The 18382-nt window shown below is 54.2% G+C and overlaps 1 protein-coding gene and 1 long non-coding RNA gene across 2 annotated transcripts in view; one reads left to right on the top strand and one right to left on the bottom strand.

Annotated features, from left to right (window-relative positions):
- Nucleotides 1–17999, top strand: part of LOC308553649 — a 69079-nt gene extending 51080 nt beyond the window's left edge. The window contains exon 5 of the long non-coding RNA XR_013998261.1: nt 17933–17999. This is a non-coding gene — a long non-coding RNA (uncharacterized lncRNA). The remainder of the gene's footprint in view (nt 1–17932) is intronic.
- Nucleotides 9319–13618, bottom strand: ZNF703 (zinc finger protein 703). The gene is made up of 2 exons (XM_081129833.1): nt 13160–13618; nt 9319–12156 (listed from the first exon to the last, which is right to left on the bottom strand). The coding sequence occupies exons 1-2, from the start codon at nt 13403–13405 to the stop codon at nt 10654–10656; spliced, it is 1749 nt and encodes a 582-aa protein (XP_080985959.1). The 5' UTR covers nt 13406–13618; the 3' UTR covers nt 9319–10653.
- Nucleotides 18000–18382: the final 383 nt, after the last annotated feature.

Here is an 18382-nt window from a genome sequence, read left to right as displayed (position 1 = left end):
TTCCAACACTCCCAGAGAGGGAGCGGGGTCACTGGAGGCAGGTGAGCGTCAAGATGAGATGGGTGTGAAGGCCCCACTTGTCACTGTAGCCATCAGGAGGCCTCCGAGCCCTTGGCTGTGCTCTGGGCCTTGAAGCTGTAACTGGAGCCAGGAAGGTGGACCCTGGGAGCTGGAGAGCCCAGGGTGGGTGGCTATGACCAGGAGAGCTGGGCCAGCAAGTGTGATGCATGTTTCAATTCCAAACCCGGCGCTGAATTTTTTTTTTTTTAAATATCTTTATTGATTTCAGAGAGAGGAAGGGAGAGGGAGAGAGAGACAGAAACATCAACAGTGAGAGAGTCATCATTGATCAGCTGCCTCTCACACGCCCCCCAACTGGGGATGGAGCCCACAACCCAGGCATGTGTCCTGACTAGGAATGGAACAGCCATCTCCTGGATCCCAGATCGATGCCCAACCGCTGAGCCATGCCGGCCGGGCAGCCTTGCCCTGAATTTTGCAAAGAGCCTGCCTTCCCTCTTGCTGCAGCCCCTTCACTGTGCTCACCTGTGCTGTCTGGGCTGAGGCTGTCTTCCTCCTCTGACGAGGCTGCTGGGTGGCTGCGCCTGTGCTGAGAGTCCTGCAGCACTGACCCCTTAAGTTATACTTGCAGTTGCCTCTGAGCTTCCTGCAGAGGGCAGCTGGTTGGCATGAGCTGGAGGGATGCCCCCCAACACACCTTGCACAGCTTGGCTTTGGGCTTTGATCAGGCTGTACCACCAGCCTCGAAGACCTCTTCTTCTTCCCTTGGGGCTAAGTGAACAAGTGAATCCTCCTAGCTCCCAGTGTGCTCTGAACACTTTTTATAGGTCCCCTTCATTTGTTAATATCCTTTATTTCACATTATTAATATATGTTTGAACTCTTTTCCCTATGAGATTGTAAGCAGGTTGATGTGAAGGTCATGTCTTAGGGATCTATCCTCTGATAGCATTTAGCACACATAGTAGGTTCTAGAGAAATATTCCTACAAGTACATGTGCACTCAAGGCTCAGCTGTGACCATCAGGAGGTGAAACTTGGGTCAGAAGACTTAAGGTTCCTTCCTGACCTATGGTCTTTAGAGGAAAGGGTCAGAGATATTTACAAGGCTCCGCCTACCTTGCCCCACCCTTCTGGAGCCTTTGGGAGATTTAGAGAAAGGCCCTCTTCCAGGATGAGGCAGCCCAGGCCAGGGGCCATGGGTGGCCGTGGAGCCCTCACTTGCTTCCTTGGCCAGATGCCCTCATGTGCGGCAACACCTGTGTGACACTAGGTGGTGGCTCTGGTGGCAGGAGTATGGGTTTTGGAATCAGCTGGACTTGGTAAGGATCTTGCCTCTACTGCTTACTGCTTTGTGATCTTGAAATGTGTTCAATAACAGACTCACCGTAGAAACTTGCTGCCAGGATTGAATGAATCTTATGTGGAAAGTGCTCAGCACAGTGCCTGGCACACAGCAAGCACTCAATAAATATTAGAAGAAAAAAGGCCGTGTCTAGTCCTCATTGCCCAGGCCTTTTTCATTTCAACTGATGGCATATAGTGTTGATGGCGCTTGTTTGGCAGTGACCATTGGTCATTATCACTTTGAATCAATCCTTAGCTTTTTGTAAGTTTCACAGTTGAACGTATTGCTAGAGTCCAATCCATTGAAGGTCCCTGCCCTTCTTGTAAGGAGGGGCTGTTGATATGCTGCCTTAATACTCAAAGAGGTGGTACTTTGCAAGCCACCTGGTGGACATCTCAGGACCACAAGGTATGCAGAAGTCCTATATCTCTTTGAACTTCAGGGTCTCATAGCCCAGAGAGGTCTGTCCTAACCGTAGAGAGGCCAGCCTTGTCTGGCTAGAGCATTCTGTTCCTGGAGGCACCTGGTTCCTATGATTTCAAATGTAAACTTTCTCCAGGTAAACAGGGCTCAGTGGGTTTGGAAGGAGCTGTTTGGGAAGGCCTGAGAAAGCAGGGTGGAGGTGAACTGGAGTGAGGGAGAGGTGAGCTCTTATCTGGCTTCTCCCTTACACCGTGTGACCCTTGGCAGTCCCTACATGCCATCCTTTCATCACAAAGCCACTTTCCCCCTGTGTTCAATCAACACGGGGAGGGAAAGATGAAAGCTAGTCAGAGCACCAACAATAATACCTGTGGTAGACCCCTCCAGCTCTCCTCTCCTTCTGGGCATGAGGGAGGGTCAATGTCCTACTCTTGCAGTTAGGAGGGGCCATGTGACCAGTTCTGGCCTGAGAATTATGAGAGGTGACATATGCCATTTTTGACCTGAAACATGTAATTATTCATGCAAGACCCTCCAGCTCTCCCCTTGCTGTGACCACTGAGGGTATTTCTCTTCAGTCAGTGGGCCTGATTAATTATATTCAACACTGATGCTTTCTGATGTGTCGTCGTTGTTAGACTTAACTATAGTCCTCAGTTTACTTCATCAAATACTGACTTAGGTGCTTCTGTGACAGAATTTTGCAAATGTGATTGAATTTCGCAAATGTGTGGATCAAAAGGGAGATTGTCTTGGGTGGGCCTGATCTAATCAGGAAAGCCCCTTAAAAGAGGGCTTAGGCCTCCCTGAGCTCAGGACCTCCAAATGCTCATGCCAGTAAAGTTTCAGCTTGCTGTGATATTCCCTTCCTGCCTGCCTGCCCTACAGACTTCCACTTGCTTAGCTAGCCACCACAGTTGCACAATGCCTGGAGATAAGTGCCTTTCTCTATTACTGGTCAAACCCTGTGATACAGAGATGCCTATCAATCCACAGTGGAGATGTAGTGTAAGTGGAAGATAAGCCTTTGTTGTGTTAAGCTCCTCAGATTTTGGGGGTAATTTGTTACATAGCATAATCCAGCCTATACTATCACAACAGCATTACTAGAGCTCTTCATCCATCATATCTTAATTAGCTTACACATCTGCCTCCCGACTAGGCTGTAAGCTTGTTTAGGCAAAGTCAGTATCTCATTTTTTAAATCGCCAGAGAAGACCGTAATACCTAGTAGGTAGTGGGTACTCTGTAAAATTTACTGAATGAGCCAAACTCATTGCACTGAGTAGCATCTCAGCTCTTGAAAGGGAAGGGCAGGGCCAATGTTGTTTGAGTTGCATTATGTCTAGCATGGTCCCAGCACATGCAGGCACTTTGGCCAAAATGTATTGATGGGACAGGTTCCCAAATTCTGTCCATCTGTAGCATCTAGACCCACCTTACTACAAAGTCTGAAGCTACTTGGCTTAGTGCAAAGGGTTTTATAGTCAGAACTGGGTTAGAATCCTGGCTCCTCAGCTCTTTAACTGTGAGATCTTGGGCAATTTACTTAACCTCTCCAAATTTTAGTTTGCTCATTAAAGGGAGCTGGAAGTTTTTTGTGAGTATAAAATACCCAGCATATATTATATTTAACTGTGCCATGGCACACAAAAAATTATGCTTTTTGAGCTGCCTTAGGTGGCCCAGCTTATCATTTCTGTACAATTTGTTTGGTGGCACATGTATTTGAAGTTGTAAAAGTAAGAACACGGTCATACTATTTCCTTATGGACTGTGTACAAACCCGAATACAACTGACATCACATGTACACCCAGGAGAGCAAACAGGACATGGGGAAACCCGCAATGACATTTTCCCAATTACTGTTTCCATTCTAAAATCTGGTGCTCATTTAAACTCCAGAAGGATCATTTTATTTTATGTTCCAAAGAGCTGTGGAGATACTCACTGGCCACTCAGAGCAGAGGTCCCCCCACTGTGGTTTGATTTTTATCTGCGTTTCATTTCTCCCCTCGCCAGTCCCATTTTCCAAAAGCAATTGGCTGTAGGCTATGAAAAATGTGACTCTTTTTGAAGACCTTGGGTTAACCTCACAGGAATCTCAACAATATTTTTAATAATAATGTTTGACCCACTTCAGCACCCACACAGTCTTTGAAATACTGAAATCGCCCTATATTCAGCATTTCATCAAATTAAAACTATGTTAATAATTCCTTTTGTTGAAGACAGTCCTCTGGGTGAAAAGTCCACAGTACACATTCTTCTTGTATGTCCTCCCTCGCTCTCCATGATTTAGGGGAAGTTGTGAGGTTTCTTTTTCTGGATCTTCCACATTGCTGTCCTGATAGGAACTTTAGATAATATATGACCGGGGGCCAGTGACCGGGCATTCTGAACAAGTCTGACCCCCATAATGCTTCACTCTTTAAACATTTTATAAACTTATAGAATATTACAGTTAGAAAGGACTTAAAGACTATCGGGCCCAAAGACTTCATTTCAGAAATGGGAAAGAGACTCAGAGAGATTAAGTGACTTGCTCAGGGTCACACAGCAATCAAGTTTCAGAAAAGCCGAAATCCAGGTTTCCTGACTCCCATTTCAATGCTTTCTCTACTATATGTACAATGACCTGACTTGCTGAACTTTCTGGGACAGCCCTAAAGTTCACCAAAGTGAACTTATAACTATTGTTTCCATTTTGAAATTTATAAACTATGGACACTTAATTTTTTCTCAGCCAGCAGGTTCAAGTCCTTTTTTCTTAAGAGAGCTTTCCCAGTTCATCTGTGATCCAAATTCACTGACAGCTTTTCCTGTTTTAGGAAGTGTTAATAATGCTGGTGATTCGCCACCACCCTGGGAGAACTTGGAGAGGCACTTCATTTAGGAAGACACAAACTATTTCCATGCCTGGAATGCTCAGTGGAAGGTGCAGCTGTCTGGAGAGGGCGGGTGGCAGAAAATTCAGATGTGTTGTTTACAACATTAGCGAAGCCTGTTCCTTGATCTGCTTTAGAAATGGAAATTACGGGCTCAGGGGCTCGAAGTTCCAGCCCTCTCACCACTGTGGAATGAAGGCCTCATCCATCTTTCCAGCTTAGGAGGAACTGGGGAGCCTCCCAGCAGATTGGAGCTCCCATGGGAAGGTCCCCAGCATCTGCCCCAGTAGGCACCCTCCTCCCCCTCCAGCTCCTGCAGCTCGACCATCTGATCTGCACAATTAGCACCTTATTATACCCTGTCCTATTCTCCATGGTCTGCACAGAAGGATTTAGCACTTTAATAGATCAGCATAAATGCAGTTATATATAAGGCCATCTAGCTCCCTGTCTCATGGGTATGTCTCGTCTTCCCCAAGAAAAATGGGCAGGAATCCTGTCTGAGTTCTCTTCGGTCTCAGGGCATCCAGCATTGTGCCAGGCATGCCATAGGAATTCTGTGCATTCTGTTTGCTTGGATGATTGACCGCCTGGACTGTAATCCCAAATACTAGGGCTCTATTTCCAAGCTGCCATTTCTCTATTTTGGTCATTAGATACATCATTTGTCAAAACATAAACCGTACAAGTGGAAAGTAGCTACCACTCTTGTGGTCCCCCCACCTCTTTTTAAGAGTTGAAATCACCCATTGGGCTCAATCAACTTCCTGCAAAGCCCCTGACCTTGTTCCCACCCCGGGACCATGGGGTTGCTTCGGTTTTCTGCTTTTGCCTGGTTTTGCCCCATCAGTCCCCTCCCCCGCCGCCCCCTCTGCTGGGTGCCTTTCCTGTACTTGGACTCGGTGGTTGACAGGTGGTTTGGGGGACTGGAGTAGAAAATGTGGGCATGCTGAGTGTTACAATAGGGCAGGTTTTGTCCAGGCGCCATGGTGCGTCCCCGCTGACCTTGGAACTGAGTGACTGGGGACAACCCAGGGGAAGCCGTTTCCTTCCCTCGCTGGGCTGCAGGTTTTTAATGTCTTCTTTGTTGGTCTGGGCCCCTGGAGATTGAACTGAAGGGAGAGACTTTGGGCTGCTCCCTCCCTCCCGGACAAAATGGTGCATGCTTTTCCTGTTTAAACAGGGCGCAGTTGTGAAGTGCCCTGACTTCGCACACACCAAGGCCCGGCAACGGCTGCAATAAATCAATAGGAAAATAGAAGCTGCCAGTTAGACTAAACAAGTGCATTTGCAAAGACGGCTAGCCCTCATTAATCACTCTGACAGTCCTAAAAACACATTTCCCCTTTAATGACTGTATTTGGATAATCAGTGCTTTTTCCTCCTCAGTCAGAGTTTGAGTAACAGACAGCTGGTGTTATTACAGCCATTGGGGAGGGAGTGCTGGGATTAGGGTCGAGGGAGAGCCGTCCACTGGAGGTCTCCGCAAACGCAACCGGGGCTGGCTGCAAAGCTGTTGTTATGCAATAATGAGGGGAAGCTTTGTACTGCCATTGATGGCTCCTGGGCAGCCATGTGCAAGTTCCCCCCAAACCTTGACACCCACCTGCATTATGTGAACACAAAAGCCTCATGTTGGGTTTTATGAGCCTTGGCAGATTTCACCGGGTGGGGGAGGCAGGAGTTCCTCTGGCAGTGAGGTAAGAAGATGGGTCGGTGTGATTTGGCTTTGTTTCTTTTAGGTGACTTTGGCTTTCAGGAGAAAGTTTGAAACCCAGCACATTCCTCTTTATAAATGATGTAACACATTAATGCACAGCACATTATGAAAATGGTAATTCAAACCCATAGTGCTCCAAATTAAACCATACATTATCAGATGCACTCAACCATCTATTTTACAAAAAGACAGGATGAATGAAATCAAATCAAACAGAGAACCGGAGTGCGGCTTCCCCTACAGAATGATTAATAAAGCGCAGAGCCGAAGGACTGTTTTAAGACGAATGCCACGGTAACCCAGCCATACATCAGGGAGGAGTTAGTTCATAGACTGAGAGAGACATTGCAGGATGCTGGGTCGGGCAAAGCAGTTATGGCCGCCTCAAGGTGGTGAATGGTCCCACAACCCCCACTTGGGCTACAGATTTCTTAGGAGGTGGGTTTGTGGGGGGATGATTGGGAAATTAAAAATTAACATCATAGATTTCTGTTTGTGTCAAACCTATATCTTCCCCTCTCCTCCTCCCTTCCTCCCACAGCTGCCCACGAGGCCACAAAAATAACCGGGCAAGAGGTGTGAAAATATGACCTGGAGCCAGGAACGTCCAGTGTCTCAAGTTCCAGCCCTGTGGCTTCCACCCTTCCTGGTGCCTTAGGAACCCAGGCCCCACTTCTGGCGCCTGGGAGAGATTAGAGGGGAGAAGGGGAGGAGGCTAGGATGAGGTGGGGAAGAAGGTGGAGGTGATTCTGAAAGGAAAGAGTTGCTGGATGAATCAATTATGTGAATTAAACAGTTGGTGGGGAGTATTATCTCTATTAAAACAGCAACTTTGTTTAATGAGAATTTAGCTACCAAACGTAACAAATTCCCCGCCAGCTACCAGCTAATTAAAACAGCCACATTCGTTAGGAATGTCACCCATTTATTGTGGGGAGAGCTGACATTTCAGGGTGAGAACTGGGACACTCCAGACTACAATGACTATTTGTCCTCACAATGGTATTTGGGGGCAACCTTTCTGGTCTGAGGGGTGTCTAACCTGCATTCTCAAACCTCACTGTAAGGAAGCAGCTACAGGAAAGCTTCTTTTGCTATATGGAGAGTTTGCTATTGGAAATAACGAGTCTTCCTTTTTTTGGTCCCAACGAGAGGAATCTGGTGGTCCTTAGGTAGGGAGGTATGCACACCATAAAGTTTAAGAAAGAGAGAAGTTTAAGTTCCCCTGCAGAGGGAGCAATTTCCAGCAGTTTTAGCAGGAATTTAAAAGGTAGGGAAGGAAAGAGGGGGACTGGAGAGAAAGGGAGGGTGGGAAACAACCAACAGCAAACAAAACAACAGAGAAAAAGGAAAATTAAAGCAAGTCACTACATCTCAGGTCTTTTAAAGATTCAGACCAATTTGAACTCTGAGAAATCAGATGATGAGTCCCCAGGAAGAGCCCGAGCTGGTCCCAGGGCGACGTCTGCAGCCCAGTCAGTCTTTCCCTGACTCGGCTCCCCGATGCCCCACGAGGCCAGCAGCCCAGGCCCCTTCCCCAGGGACACACTTAGGGCCTTAGGGTGGCCAGTACCCACAGTTTCTGCAGAATAAGACTGAGGTTCTCTTGACTAATGAAGGAATTTTGCCCAGAAACAAAGAGAAAGGTGCAACCTCCCCCCAAATCCCATAAAAACGTCTTATGCCGAGGGTCCGTCAAGCACGGAGGGGATGACGCCCAGCGGGGCCCAGGCGCTCGCTGCGATCCCCCAGCATCCCTCCCCCCTCCGCACTGGACCTCGGTGTCAGAAGCACACGGTCTGCGCAGCACGAGCTGACCAACACGTCTCATCCGCAGAAAAAGCAGCGCCAAACAACACAACAGCAACCACCACCGGAGCCGCGCGGGCGAGGAAGGCCCTTCTGAAGCGCGGGCAACAGGTGCTCCGGGCCCCGGGCGCCAGGGGTCGGGCAGCCGGAGCCCGGGGTGGGGTGGGGTGGGGCGGGCGACCCTGCGCGCCGCCCCGGGAGCCCGTGGGGTCCGGAGAGGCTTCGGCTCTGGCCCCGCCTCCTCCCGCAGCTGTCCGGCCTCTCCTCCTGCCTCCAGGATGTCCTGCGGGGGTGGGGGGTGGGGTGGGGGGGGGTGTCCAACCCTCGTCCCACCATCCTGGTAAAGTGCACCCTACCCTCGCCTGCCGGAGGGTGAGAAGTCAGTGCCAGTCGTGCGAGATCAAGAAAACAGGGACCCTGGGTGACTTCAAGGTCCCGAGTGATCGCCGCGCCTTCTCAGCAAAATCCAAACCCCGTTGAAGTCTTTGGGAGCGCAGATGACTGGGGTGGACACCCCGGCGCTGACCTTGGGGAGCCTCCAAGCCTTGCGAAGCACCCCGTCAGCAGGTGCAGTTGCCCTTCGGTTTCAGGTGCATAAAGGCATTGTCAGGACAGAGGAACCCTCCGCATTCAGAGTGGGAAGCGCTTAGGGTGCCGCCAGGGCCGGCGCCAGCAGCTGTCTGCCACCAGGTGGCGCCAGAGGCACGTCTTTGCTCATCCTTAAGACTGGGACTGTGCTGCCAGGACTCTGAGAGCCCTGGGTGCTGGTTCTCTTCACAGCCCCTCTACCTCGAATCTAGGGCCAGAGGAAAATCCACATTTACACACTCTCTCCACCCTGTCCCCAGGAAATGTCAAGGTCTTTGAAGTGAGGCTGGGAGGTAAATAACCATGTGGAAAAAAAAATAAATGTGGTTTTATGTTATTTGTAATGCGCTGGCAGTTTTTTTCTCTCCCTTTTTTTTGAGAAAAGGCATTAAACTTGTCCTCGAACAGAAACCTGAGAAGGAAACCATAAGGTATTTTAAACAAGAATAAAAGAGGGGCATCTGCTTAGGTATCTGGAAGTGGGCCGGTGGGTGAGGCAAGAGAGAAACACACCACGGTGTGAATATAGCCAAGTATTCATTTATTAACAAAATAAGTCTTACCAAGGGAGAGTTCTATTCATCCCAAATAGGCCCCGCAGCTCCCCGCCATGCTGCGTAAGACCAGGAGGAGGGATGGTGTGGGGAGAAGACCCAGGGCCCCAGTCTTCAATCCCAGTCACTGAGGGAGCCCAAGGAACTCTCCAACTTTGGGGAATCTGTTGGGTCAGGCCTGGGAAGGTGTGAAGGGGGCTATTGTGATCTGTGTGCTCCCTTACTGTCCAACCTTCCCCCAACGGAGCTAAAAGGTTGTACTGCCCACTGATAGTGCCACTGGTCTGCTTTGGAGGGATCTAGCAAGGATCACTGATGCCACCCCCCACCGCCAGGAGAGGTACCATTGCCCCAATAACGGAGAGAAAAACAATGACTATAAAAGCACTTCGCAAAATATAAGGAGCAAAGTTTCATGCCAGCAAGGCCTTCTAGGACTTTTAATTGAGTAAGATGAGCCATACAGGCCCCGGTCCGCCACCAGCAGGCAGTTAACCACTGGGTGTTTGGAGCTAGAAGAGTCTGGAAGTAGAAGGGCTCTGTATGGGGCCACTCAGGGGCCCTCTCTCAGGGCTCTCCATGCTCAGAGCAAGGTAGGGGAGAAAGGCTCTAATTTTGGGGGCCAGGGCAAAGACCAGGGACCCTAGGAGGAGAGGGTGGCAGAGGAGAAGTTACAGAGCAGAGTTCTGGGTCAACGGAGGCAAGACCTGCCACGAAGGCCCCTCCCTGCACCCTCCAAATGTGTTACAAAAAATATCTCCTCTCTGTTACTTGTACAAAGGTAAAAACAGAACCTCAAATGGAAGGAATGAGGGAATGAAGGGGAAAGGGGAAAAGGGGGAAATGTAGTTTTAATGGTTAAGAAGCATGCAAGAAACTCCCCAGGAAGGGAGAACGAAACAAAGAGAAGAACCCCAGAACCCCAACTCCCCCTCTTCCCCTCAAACCAAACCAATCAAAAAAAAAAAAATGCAAAAGGAAAAAAATTAAAACATATCTAATAAGAAAAAGAAAAAATAAAGGAAGAGGGGTGGGGAACATGTAGTTATTTGCGTGATTAATATTATTTGGGGGAACACAGACTTTTTGCATACCATTGACTCGTGTGGGCCGATAATGCACTTATATTCCCAGCTTGTAAGCTAACATTATAGTAAATAAATACACAGTCCAGTGGGGGGAGGGTCTGGGCAGGGAATCTGGCAGGGGCAAGCAGTAGTGGAGGTTGCAGCGGCCAGGCCAGGAGGCTGGGGAGGGGGAAGGGGGGAGGGTCGAGGAGGGGGTGGGGGAAAGAGCTGTAGTTACTGGTATCCGAGCGCGGAGGCTGAGGCTAGTCTCTGTCCATACAGCGCATATGGCGAGTAGTAGGGTCCGGCTGTGGGGAGGGACGGCACCGCCAGGCCCCCAGCTGTGGATAAGTGGCTCTTGCCATAGGGGTGGTACCGGCTTAGCCCCAAAGTGTGTGGACTCCGCAAGGACAGCGACCCCGGGCTGCCCGGGGCGGAGGGCGGGGGGAGGTGCAGATGGCAGGAGGCGGCGGCGGCGGCGGCGGCCGCGGCGCTGCCCAGGCCCGAGGCCCCGGGGTAGGCAGCCAGGAGTTTCTCTGCGCCCGGCAGGGCCGTGTGAGTCCGGAGGTGGCTGAGCAGCTCCTCTGAAGTAGCAAAGCGCTTGTCGCACGGCCCGCCGGCCGCTACCCAGTTGCAGCTGTGCGGCAGCGGCTCGTTCTGCAGCATGAAGCCGTAGGTGTAGAGGGGGTGGCCCGGGAGCGTGGCCTGCGCGGCGCTGGACGAGAGCGCCGCGGGCTGCAGCGGGTGTCCGGGGTACACCAACGGGTAACCCCCGGCCTTCAGGCCGGGCCCGGCTGGGTCGTGCGCACTGCAAGTGGAGCAGCCCGAGCCTCCGAGGTGTGAGGCGCTGTGGTAACCTCCCAGGCAGTAGGGGTCGCGGCATAATCCCTGCAGGAAGGAGGGCGGGGAGGCTCCGGTGAGCGGGCTCGAGCTGGGGGGCTTGCCTGGTGGCAGGCCCAGGCCCCCCGACAGCTGGCCTCCCACGAGGCCAGACTTGCTAGGATCCAGGCCAGGCACGAACTGAGAGGGGTAGCCGGCGTAGGCGCCCACGATGGAGCCGTGGTAGCCGATGCTGGAGGGCGGCAGCGGGAAAACCGAGTGGCCCGGCTTGTAGGGTGACACTGGCGCCACGTGGCCGGCCCCCACCAGCGCCGACGGCGGCTCCGACTTGCGCCCAGAGGCCTCGGCGCCGCCGTGTGTGCCAGGCTCCCCGCCGCTCCCGCGGCTCACGGCCACAGCCTCCGGGCTGGGCTTGGGCTCCTGGTCTTTCTTGTCCAGCTCCGCGCCGGCCTTGCAGTCGGAGTGGTGCGGGGAGCCGCCCCGGGAGCCGCTGGGCGAGGACGACGACGACGACGCGGACACCGGCGCTCCATGCTGCGGGAAGGGCGTGCAGGCGGCGCTGGGCACCCTGAAGCCCGCCTTGTCTCCCGGGGACAGCGCGGCGGCGGACGAGGAGGACACGGAGGACGAGCCGCCGTCTTTACGGGAGTCGCCGCCGGAGCCCTTGGAGTAGGGCTTGAAGCTGGACTTGTCCTCCACTGGGGAGTCCCCCAGCTGCTTGAGCGCCGCGGACGCGGAGGCGGCGCCCGAGGCCGAGCGGCCCGGGTCCTTCTCGGCCCCCAGCGCGCTGGCCGCCGCCGCCACCGAGTTAAGCTTGGACGAGGGCGGTGGGTCGGGCTTGCCGATCTGCGAGCAGGTCTGGGCCAGCAGCGCCAACGGGCTCTTCTTGGCGTCCAGCTGTGGGAGACAGCAGCAAGAGGAGGAGAAAGAGTGAGACGACCAGGCCAGCGGGGAAAGCCGGGGTACGTGGGGGCGCCTGGGGGGCTGCGTGGTCGCGGGGAGCGCCGGGGGCGAGGCGAGAGGAGCGGCCTTGGGGAGAAGTCCGAGAGCGCCCGGTGGGCGGCGCAGCTGGGCCGAACTGCGCTCAGGGCGCCGTGGCCCCAGGCCCGCGGCCGGCCCGCCCGTGGGATCCCGGCTCCCTGCGTCCCGCCGCGCGCCGCGGGCCTGCGGAACGGGCGGTGGAAGCAGCCCACCAGAGGCCCCGCGGGCCAGGGCGACTTCTCTGAAGTGGGGGCCGTGCCCTGCCTCCTTCCCTCTGCCCTCCCGCTCCTCCAAACCCAGGGAAAAACTTATTCCTTCAGTTTGGGGAACTTCGCTTGGGACGGGTTTCCGGCGGCGGCGGCGCGGCGGGTAAAAGCGGGGAGCAGCGCTTTCTAAAGCCTGCGCTGCCCTCGGCGCGCTCAGGAGTTCCTCCCTCCGGGGGAGGGCACCCGGGGAAGTGGGAGGAAGAAAGACCTGGGGGCCGGAGTGCCCGGGAGTCCAGCGATCTAACCGGATGGGGCAGAGGCGGAGTGGACGGGGTGATCCGAGATTCAGATAACACACCCAGGTGGTGGCGGGGGTGGTGGGGCGGGGGTGGTGGTGGGGCGGGGGGGGCGGGGGGAAGAACCAGGGAAGATCATCTCTGGCCTGGAAAAGTAAAGGACCTAGTGGAGACTCCAAGAGCACACCCAGTCCAAGAGAAAACACAGAGCTCCGAAGGGCGAGCGTGGAAGGGGAGCCTTCCACGGAGAAGACCGGGAGAACCGAGCGGGCTCTGATCCCTCCGCACTCGGTCCCTCCTGGCGCCGTCCGCCAGTGTGGCTGGACCTGCGCGGAGCCGCGGGGCGCGGGGCCACGGGCCCGGCCGCGGTGGGCGGAATGGGGGCGGCGCTGGGCCGGCAGAGACCAAGTCACTGACCTCAATGGGGCTGACGGGAGTGGAAGACAGCGGCTGCAGGTACTCCGGGTGCAGGAGGTGGCCGGTGTGAGCGCTCAGCATCTTCAGGACCCTGATAGGGAGCCGGTTCGCTTGGCGCAGGGGGTCCGCCGGGGGCAAGAGGGACACCGCCGCCGGCCCCGCCGGCCTCTTCCCGCCGCCGCCGCTGCTGCCGCTGCCGCTGCTTTCGGGTGTCCTTGGGTTAGATCCAGCGGGCGAATCGCTCATTTGGAGGAGGCAGCGCCACGGGGGGGGCGGGGAGGGAGGGGCAGCTCCGGGAAGGCGCGCTCCCGGGGCGGGTGGGCTCGCTCCGCTGCGTGGAGCGCGGTGCAGCAGTCGCCGCGCCTCCACCCCTCCTCCACCGCCGCCGCCGCCGCCGCCGCCGCCGCCGCTAGCCCGGGACAGCCACACAAAAACCTTCGCCTTCCGCGAGCCGCACGTCAAATAGCCGCGATCAGCAGCCACACTTCAAAGGGATCGCCGCACCCGCCCAATCGCTGCTCTCGCCCGGACCCCGGGGCGGGGAGAGCGGCGGGCGGAGGCCGGCGCAGCCGGTGGGCGGGGAGAGCCTTAAAGGGGCCTCGCCCCAGCGCCGCCGCCGCCCGGGCCGCCCCGCCCCCGCTCTCCTCCCCTCCCCCACGGGGCCGCCCTCGCCCTCGCCCTCGCCCGGGGGTTCCTCCGAGGGCTGGACTTCTCGGGGACCCTGGGCTCCGCGCCGCGTCCTCAGCAGGCTTTCCTGGCTCTCTCGCTCTCTCCTCTCTTCCTTCACACTACTGGGGCGGAGGTGCTGGCGGGGCAGTTCACCCTCCAGCCTCGTCTGGGGTGGGGTGGCCTGGGGTAGGGTGGCGGGTAGGCGCGCACGGCGCGGGCTCGCGTACTGCCGAGTCCCAGCCTCCCCCGAAGGCCGCCTGGGGGCGGGCCGCGCCTCCCGAGCGCCGGCCCTGTTCCGGCCCTGTTTGGGCTCTGCTCGGGTTCTGCTCGGGTCCGGCTCTGTTCCCCGAGTTGGCTTTTCCCGGGTGAGCTCGCTCGGAAGCGTCGGAGCCGCCGAGGCATCCACGGCTCTCGGGATGCGGCGTCAGCCTCTCGCACAACTTTGAGCCCATCCTGCCCGAAGCCTGCAAGTTTGAGGGCTCGCTTCCGGGGTGGGCGGGTCGCGCCGGGCTCGGCGCCCTGGGCTGTGCGCCCCCGGACGCGCGGCGCGGTGCCTGCGCCCTGCGCTACGGAGCCGGCGTGGGCGTGCGCCGGGCTTCTCGGCGTGTCCCGCTCGGGGGCGTAACGCTCCCTCGCGTCTCCGCACCTGGCTGCTATTTTGGGGGGACCTGGGAGCACGCGAGAGGCCAGATCCCAGAAGAGGTGGGAATATCTGTAAGTTCTGCTCGTCGACACAAACTCCAGAGAGGCGCCCCCCCCCCCCCCCCCCCCGCCTCCCATCCTGTTCTTCTCGCGGCAGAAAATGCACCACCTTTCCTTGGGGGAATTTCGGAATAAAAACTTTGTATTGAAAACGACAGAACGACGGTGCGCTCCTCTCCCCTCCCCTGCGTCTTTCGGGCGGAGCGTGCGCGGCCAGCCTCGCACTTGGCAGAGATTTTACCGAGTCATAGTCCGACGTGGAAGTTCCGGCCCGCGGATCCCGGCAGGTGAAGCTGGGCCTCCGCGCGGCCCCGGGGAGACCGCGTCTCCGCGCTCCCGGCGGCCAGGGGGCGCGCGCTGGTGTCGCTGCCTCGCCCGCGGACCACTTTCCCAGCCCCAATCCATCACTCTGATGGCAGGCCTGTCCCTCGGGGCATATTGCTCCAGGACTAACTGTCCCTGACTCTGCCGCGTTGAGACAACCCCAGAACCCAAGATAGGTGATTTCAAAAGGGTTCTTCAAAGAGAAAGAAAGAACTATCGCAGAAATAAAAAATAGCAATCAAGAACCTTTGTCCTGCTCAGTTGAAGAAGGCAGCAGGCACCGTTCCCAGACCATTTCAGTCAACGCTAAATTAAACGTACTCCTGGATCTGTGCTGTTTTGGGGCCAGTATGTATAGACCTCTTAGAAATTCCATTGGCTTTCCCTACCCCGGTTAAATCCTGGTAAAATCAGGTAAGAAGGAATTCCAAGGGATGCCTCGACTGGGAGATGTCTTCCGTATTGCAGCAAGGGGGATACAAGAAGGGGGGGTGCTGATCCCATTTATTGTGGTGGTCTCTATCCCCCTGGCCCTAGCCTCTTCTTTGCCAGCCTCCGTGCATTTTGACATCAACACTACATTTAAAGTTCCACTGGAGGGCTGCTTCAACCTGCAGGGCCATTTGGCCTCTGGGAGACTGAGATGGGGGGGGGGGGGAGGAGAGAGAGAGAACAGAAGGAAGTTTTTCAGAATGGGAGAGGACAGGCCTTTGCAGGCACCGTGGAGGAAGAAGAGCTGGGAAGAGGGGAGACCTAGGAGGCAGTGAAAGATGAAAGACTCCTTGAGTATCGTAACCAGCCCAGCTGTGAGAGCCAGCCAAGGAATCCTTCTAGGACCCAAGCAGATGCATGCTAGGAGTGATTAATGGGAAATCAGCTGGGAGCAAAGGGGAGGGGAGAGAGAGAAAAGGCACTTAGAAATTTGGAAGGAAAAGAGGGACAGGAGGCAGCAGAGAGGAACAAGGAGAAGAATGGGGGATCATCGACTATTTACTCGCTGGTTGGAGAGGCAACGAGAAGAAAAAGGCAGTAAATGAATGAAAGGACGGGAGAAGGGAGGAGATGAGGGCAGGATGGCCAGGCTTGGGGTGGAGGGTGGGGAATTTGCCTAGGTAATAATATACTGTCCTTAGAAAGAAACCGCATTCCCCTAGCTCACAGCGGAATTCACGGATAGGAACAGTGGGTGCATTGAGGTAGAGACCAGGCCTGTTTGCATCCCACTCCCTGGAAAGTGCTAGCAAGGGATTGGGGACACCCTTGCTTTCTGGTGCTGGTGAGGGCATCAGGGCTCCTTTGACTGGATCCATCTAGTTGTCTTAGGAGAGAAAATGGACAGCCGTACTAAGCCAGACCGGAGGCCTAATTAAAACACTACTAGACAATTATTACAATCAGTATTTGACATTCACTTAGCTGAAATGCTAACATACACAGAGTCTTAAATAGGGCCCTAGTGGCCTGAAGCAAGGGCAGTTTTCAAAGGAATGGCTTGTCACCGGGGAGAGAATAAGACAGTATTCAGTTGGGTCAAGTTTATTGAAGGCCACTTGTGGGCAGAGAATTATACTAGGGTTGTGGTTGAAAAATCCATGCAAGACAATGTTGTACAGGGATAGGGCACATGGCATGTGCTCTCTTTTGCAGAAAAGTGGCAGATGTATGGTTAAGGGCCCCCCCTCTCTCCAGGCCTTTCTCAGATTGCCCTGTGAGTAAGTAGCATGATTGACATAGGACAGGAGTGAGGGCTGCCCAGGAATGCCCCAAGCCATAGTGGCGAAGCACAGCAGTTCTGTGTGTCAGGCACTTGATCAGCATCAGGTGCTATTGTTCTCATTCCTATCTACAGCTGAAGAAAGTGAGGCCTGGAAAGGTTAGTCCCTTACCCAAAGTGGCATGACCAGGCAGTGACACAGTGGTCCCTTGGAGTCAGGTCTCTGGGGGCCAGGCCTGCTGTGGTGGTCCTGGGCAAGTTCACCTCCCTCAGTCTTGGTTTTGTCATGTGTACAATGTAAGAGTGGCCACCTCAGAGGTGGGAGGCCCAAAGCAGACAATGCATGTCACTTGTTCAGTGCTTGGCACAAAGAAAGTCCCAGGTAAATGAAGGCTGTGACAGGCCACCTGCATATGTGGGGCAATTGCTACAGAGAACAGTCAAGGTAGCAACTGGATCCAGAGGATCTCAGCACTGGCAACCAACCAGAAGACCCAATGCTGTCCCAGAAGGCCACCAAAATGAGAGCTCCCTTCCTCCAGCCTCCAGTCAAATGTCTTTTAAAAAAAAAAAAAGCCCCCCCCCCCCCAAGCCATCAAGAAAATCCTTTAGGAAATTCTGAATATTTATAGATTTTTTTCACTACTTCAATTTACATAAAATTCACCACCCAGGAAAAAATGCCTGAGTCAGGTTGAGAGCTAGAGGTGGTAGATTTGTTGTGTGGGGTTAATGTGGAGTTTTCAGTCCTCGCTGAGGCGGAATTGCCTGAATGATCGCCTCTCTCTGCATAACACTCACACCCTAATGGCAACAACATGAAATAATATCTCACTGGGTAACTATTTACATTTTTTTTTTTTTTTTTTTTACAAGCTGTAAGAACTCTGAAAAGTCGGCCTCATGGAGAACTTGGTTTTCCTCCCTGGTGTTTAATATCTTTCAGTGGCTGGCAATTACAGCCTTGGCCAGGAGCCCTGATGTAGCGCATTGCACTCAAGGCGTTGGGGGGCACTTCCTCCTCAGGCTTCATCCCAGGCTTCAGACACAGTGGGGGCAGGAGAGGGCCAGAAGGGCAAGAGAAACAATCGGGTGAAAGCAAGAGCAGCTACAGCTTGCAGGGAGCACACTCCAGTAGCTCCCTCTTCTGTTATCACAGTTCCTATTATGTTCTCTTACTATACTGAGCACGTGGCACCTGTCATTGTTTACTTGTCCATTCTCCCGCTGGACTGTGAATGCTTCTGCATTATCCCCATTCTCTTTGTATTCTTTTTGCCTATGGTAGTTTAACTATTATCGTCGTGGCAGCCAACATTGAGAGCCAAGCTCTTTGCTCATATTATCTCATTTAATCCTTACAGAAGCCCTAGGAGAGAGGTCCTCTTGTTATCCCCATTTCACAGAGGTGGAAGTGGAGGCATAGAAAGGGTAAGTAACTTTCCCAAAGTCCCAGCTGGTACGCGGTGGGGCTGGGATGGGAATCCAGGCAGTCTGGATGCCATTGTGCCCAATGAAAGTTGGTGAGTGAGTATGAGCTTTACATATAAAGGGCTATTTATTTATATCTCAGCTTACCATATTCCCCCAAAGATTCAAGGTGGATGAGTGTAATTTTAAAAATGTTAACTGTGTAAACATCGAATATCTTTTCCTAAATACACGTTTGTGTTCATCATCTCATAACAATTTTTTGAGTTATTCTGGGCAGGTGTTTTCATCCCCCTTGACAGATGAAGCACGGGGCTCCGAGCGCTTACGGGGGCGTCTGAAGTCACACAGCCAACGCTGGCAGAGGGCTGAGAGGAGGCTTC

This window comes from Miniopterus schreibersii, assembly GCF_964146895.1.
Source record: "Miniopterus schreibersii genome assembly, chromosome: 2".
NCBI lineage: Eukaryota > Metazoa > Chordata > Mammalia > Chiroptera > Miniopteridae > Miniopterus > Miniopterus schreibersii.
This window is presented reverse-complemented; position numbering and strand designations above follow the sequence as displayed.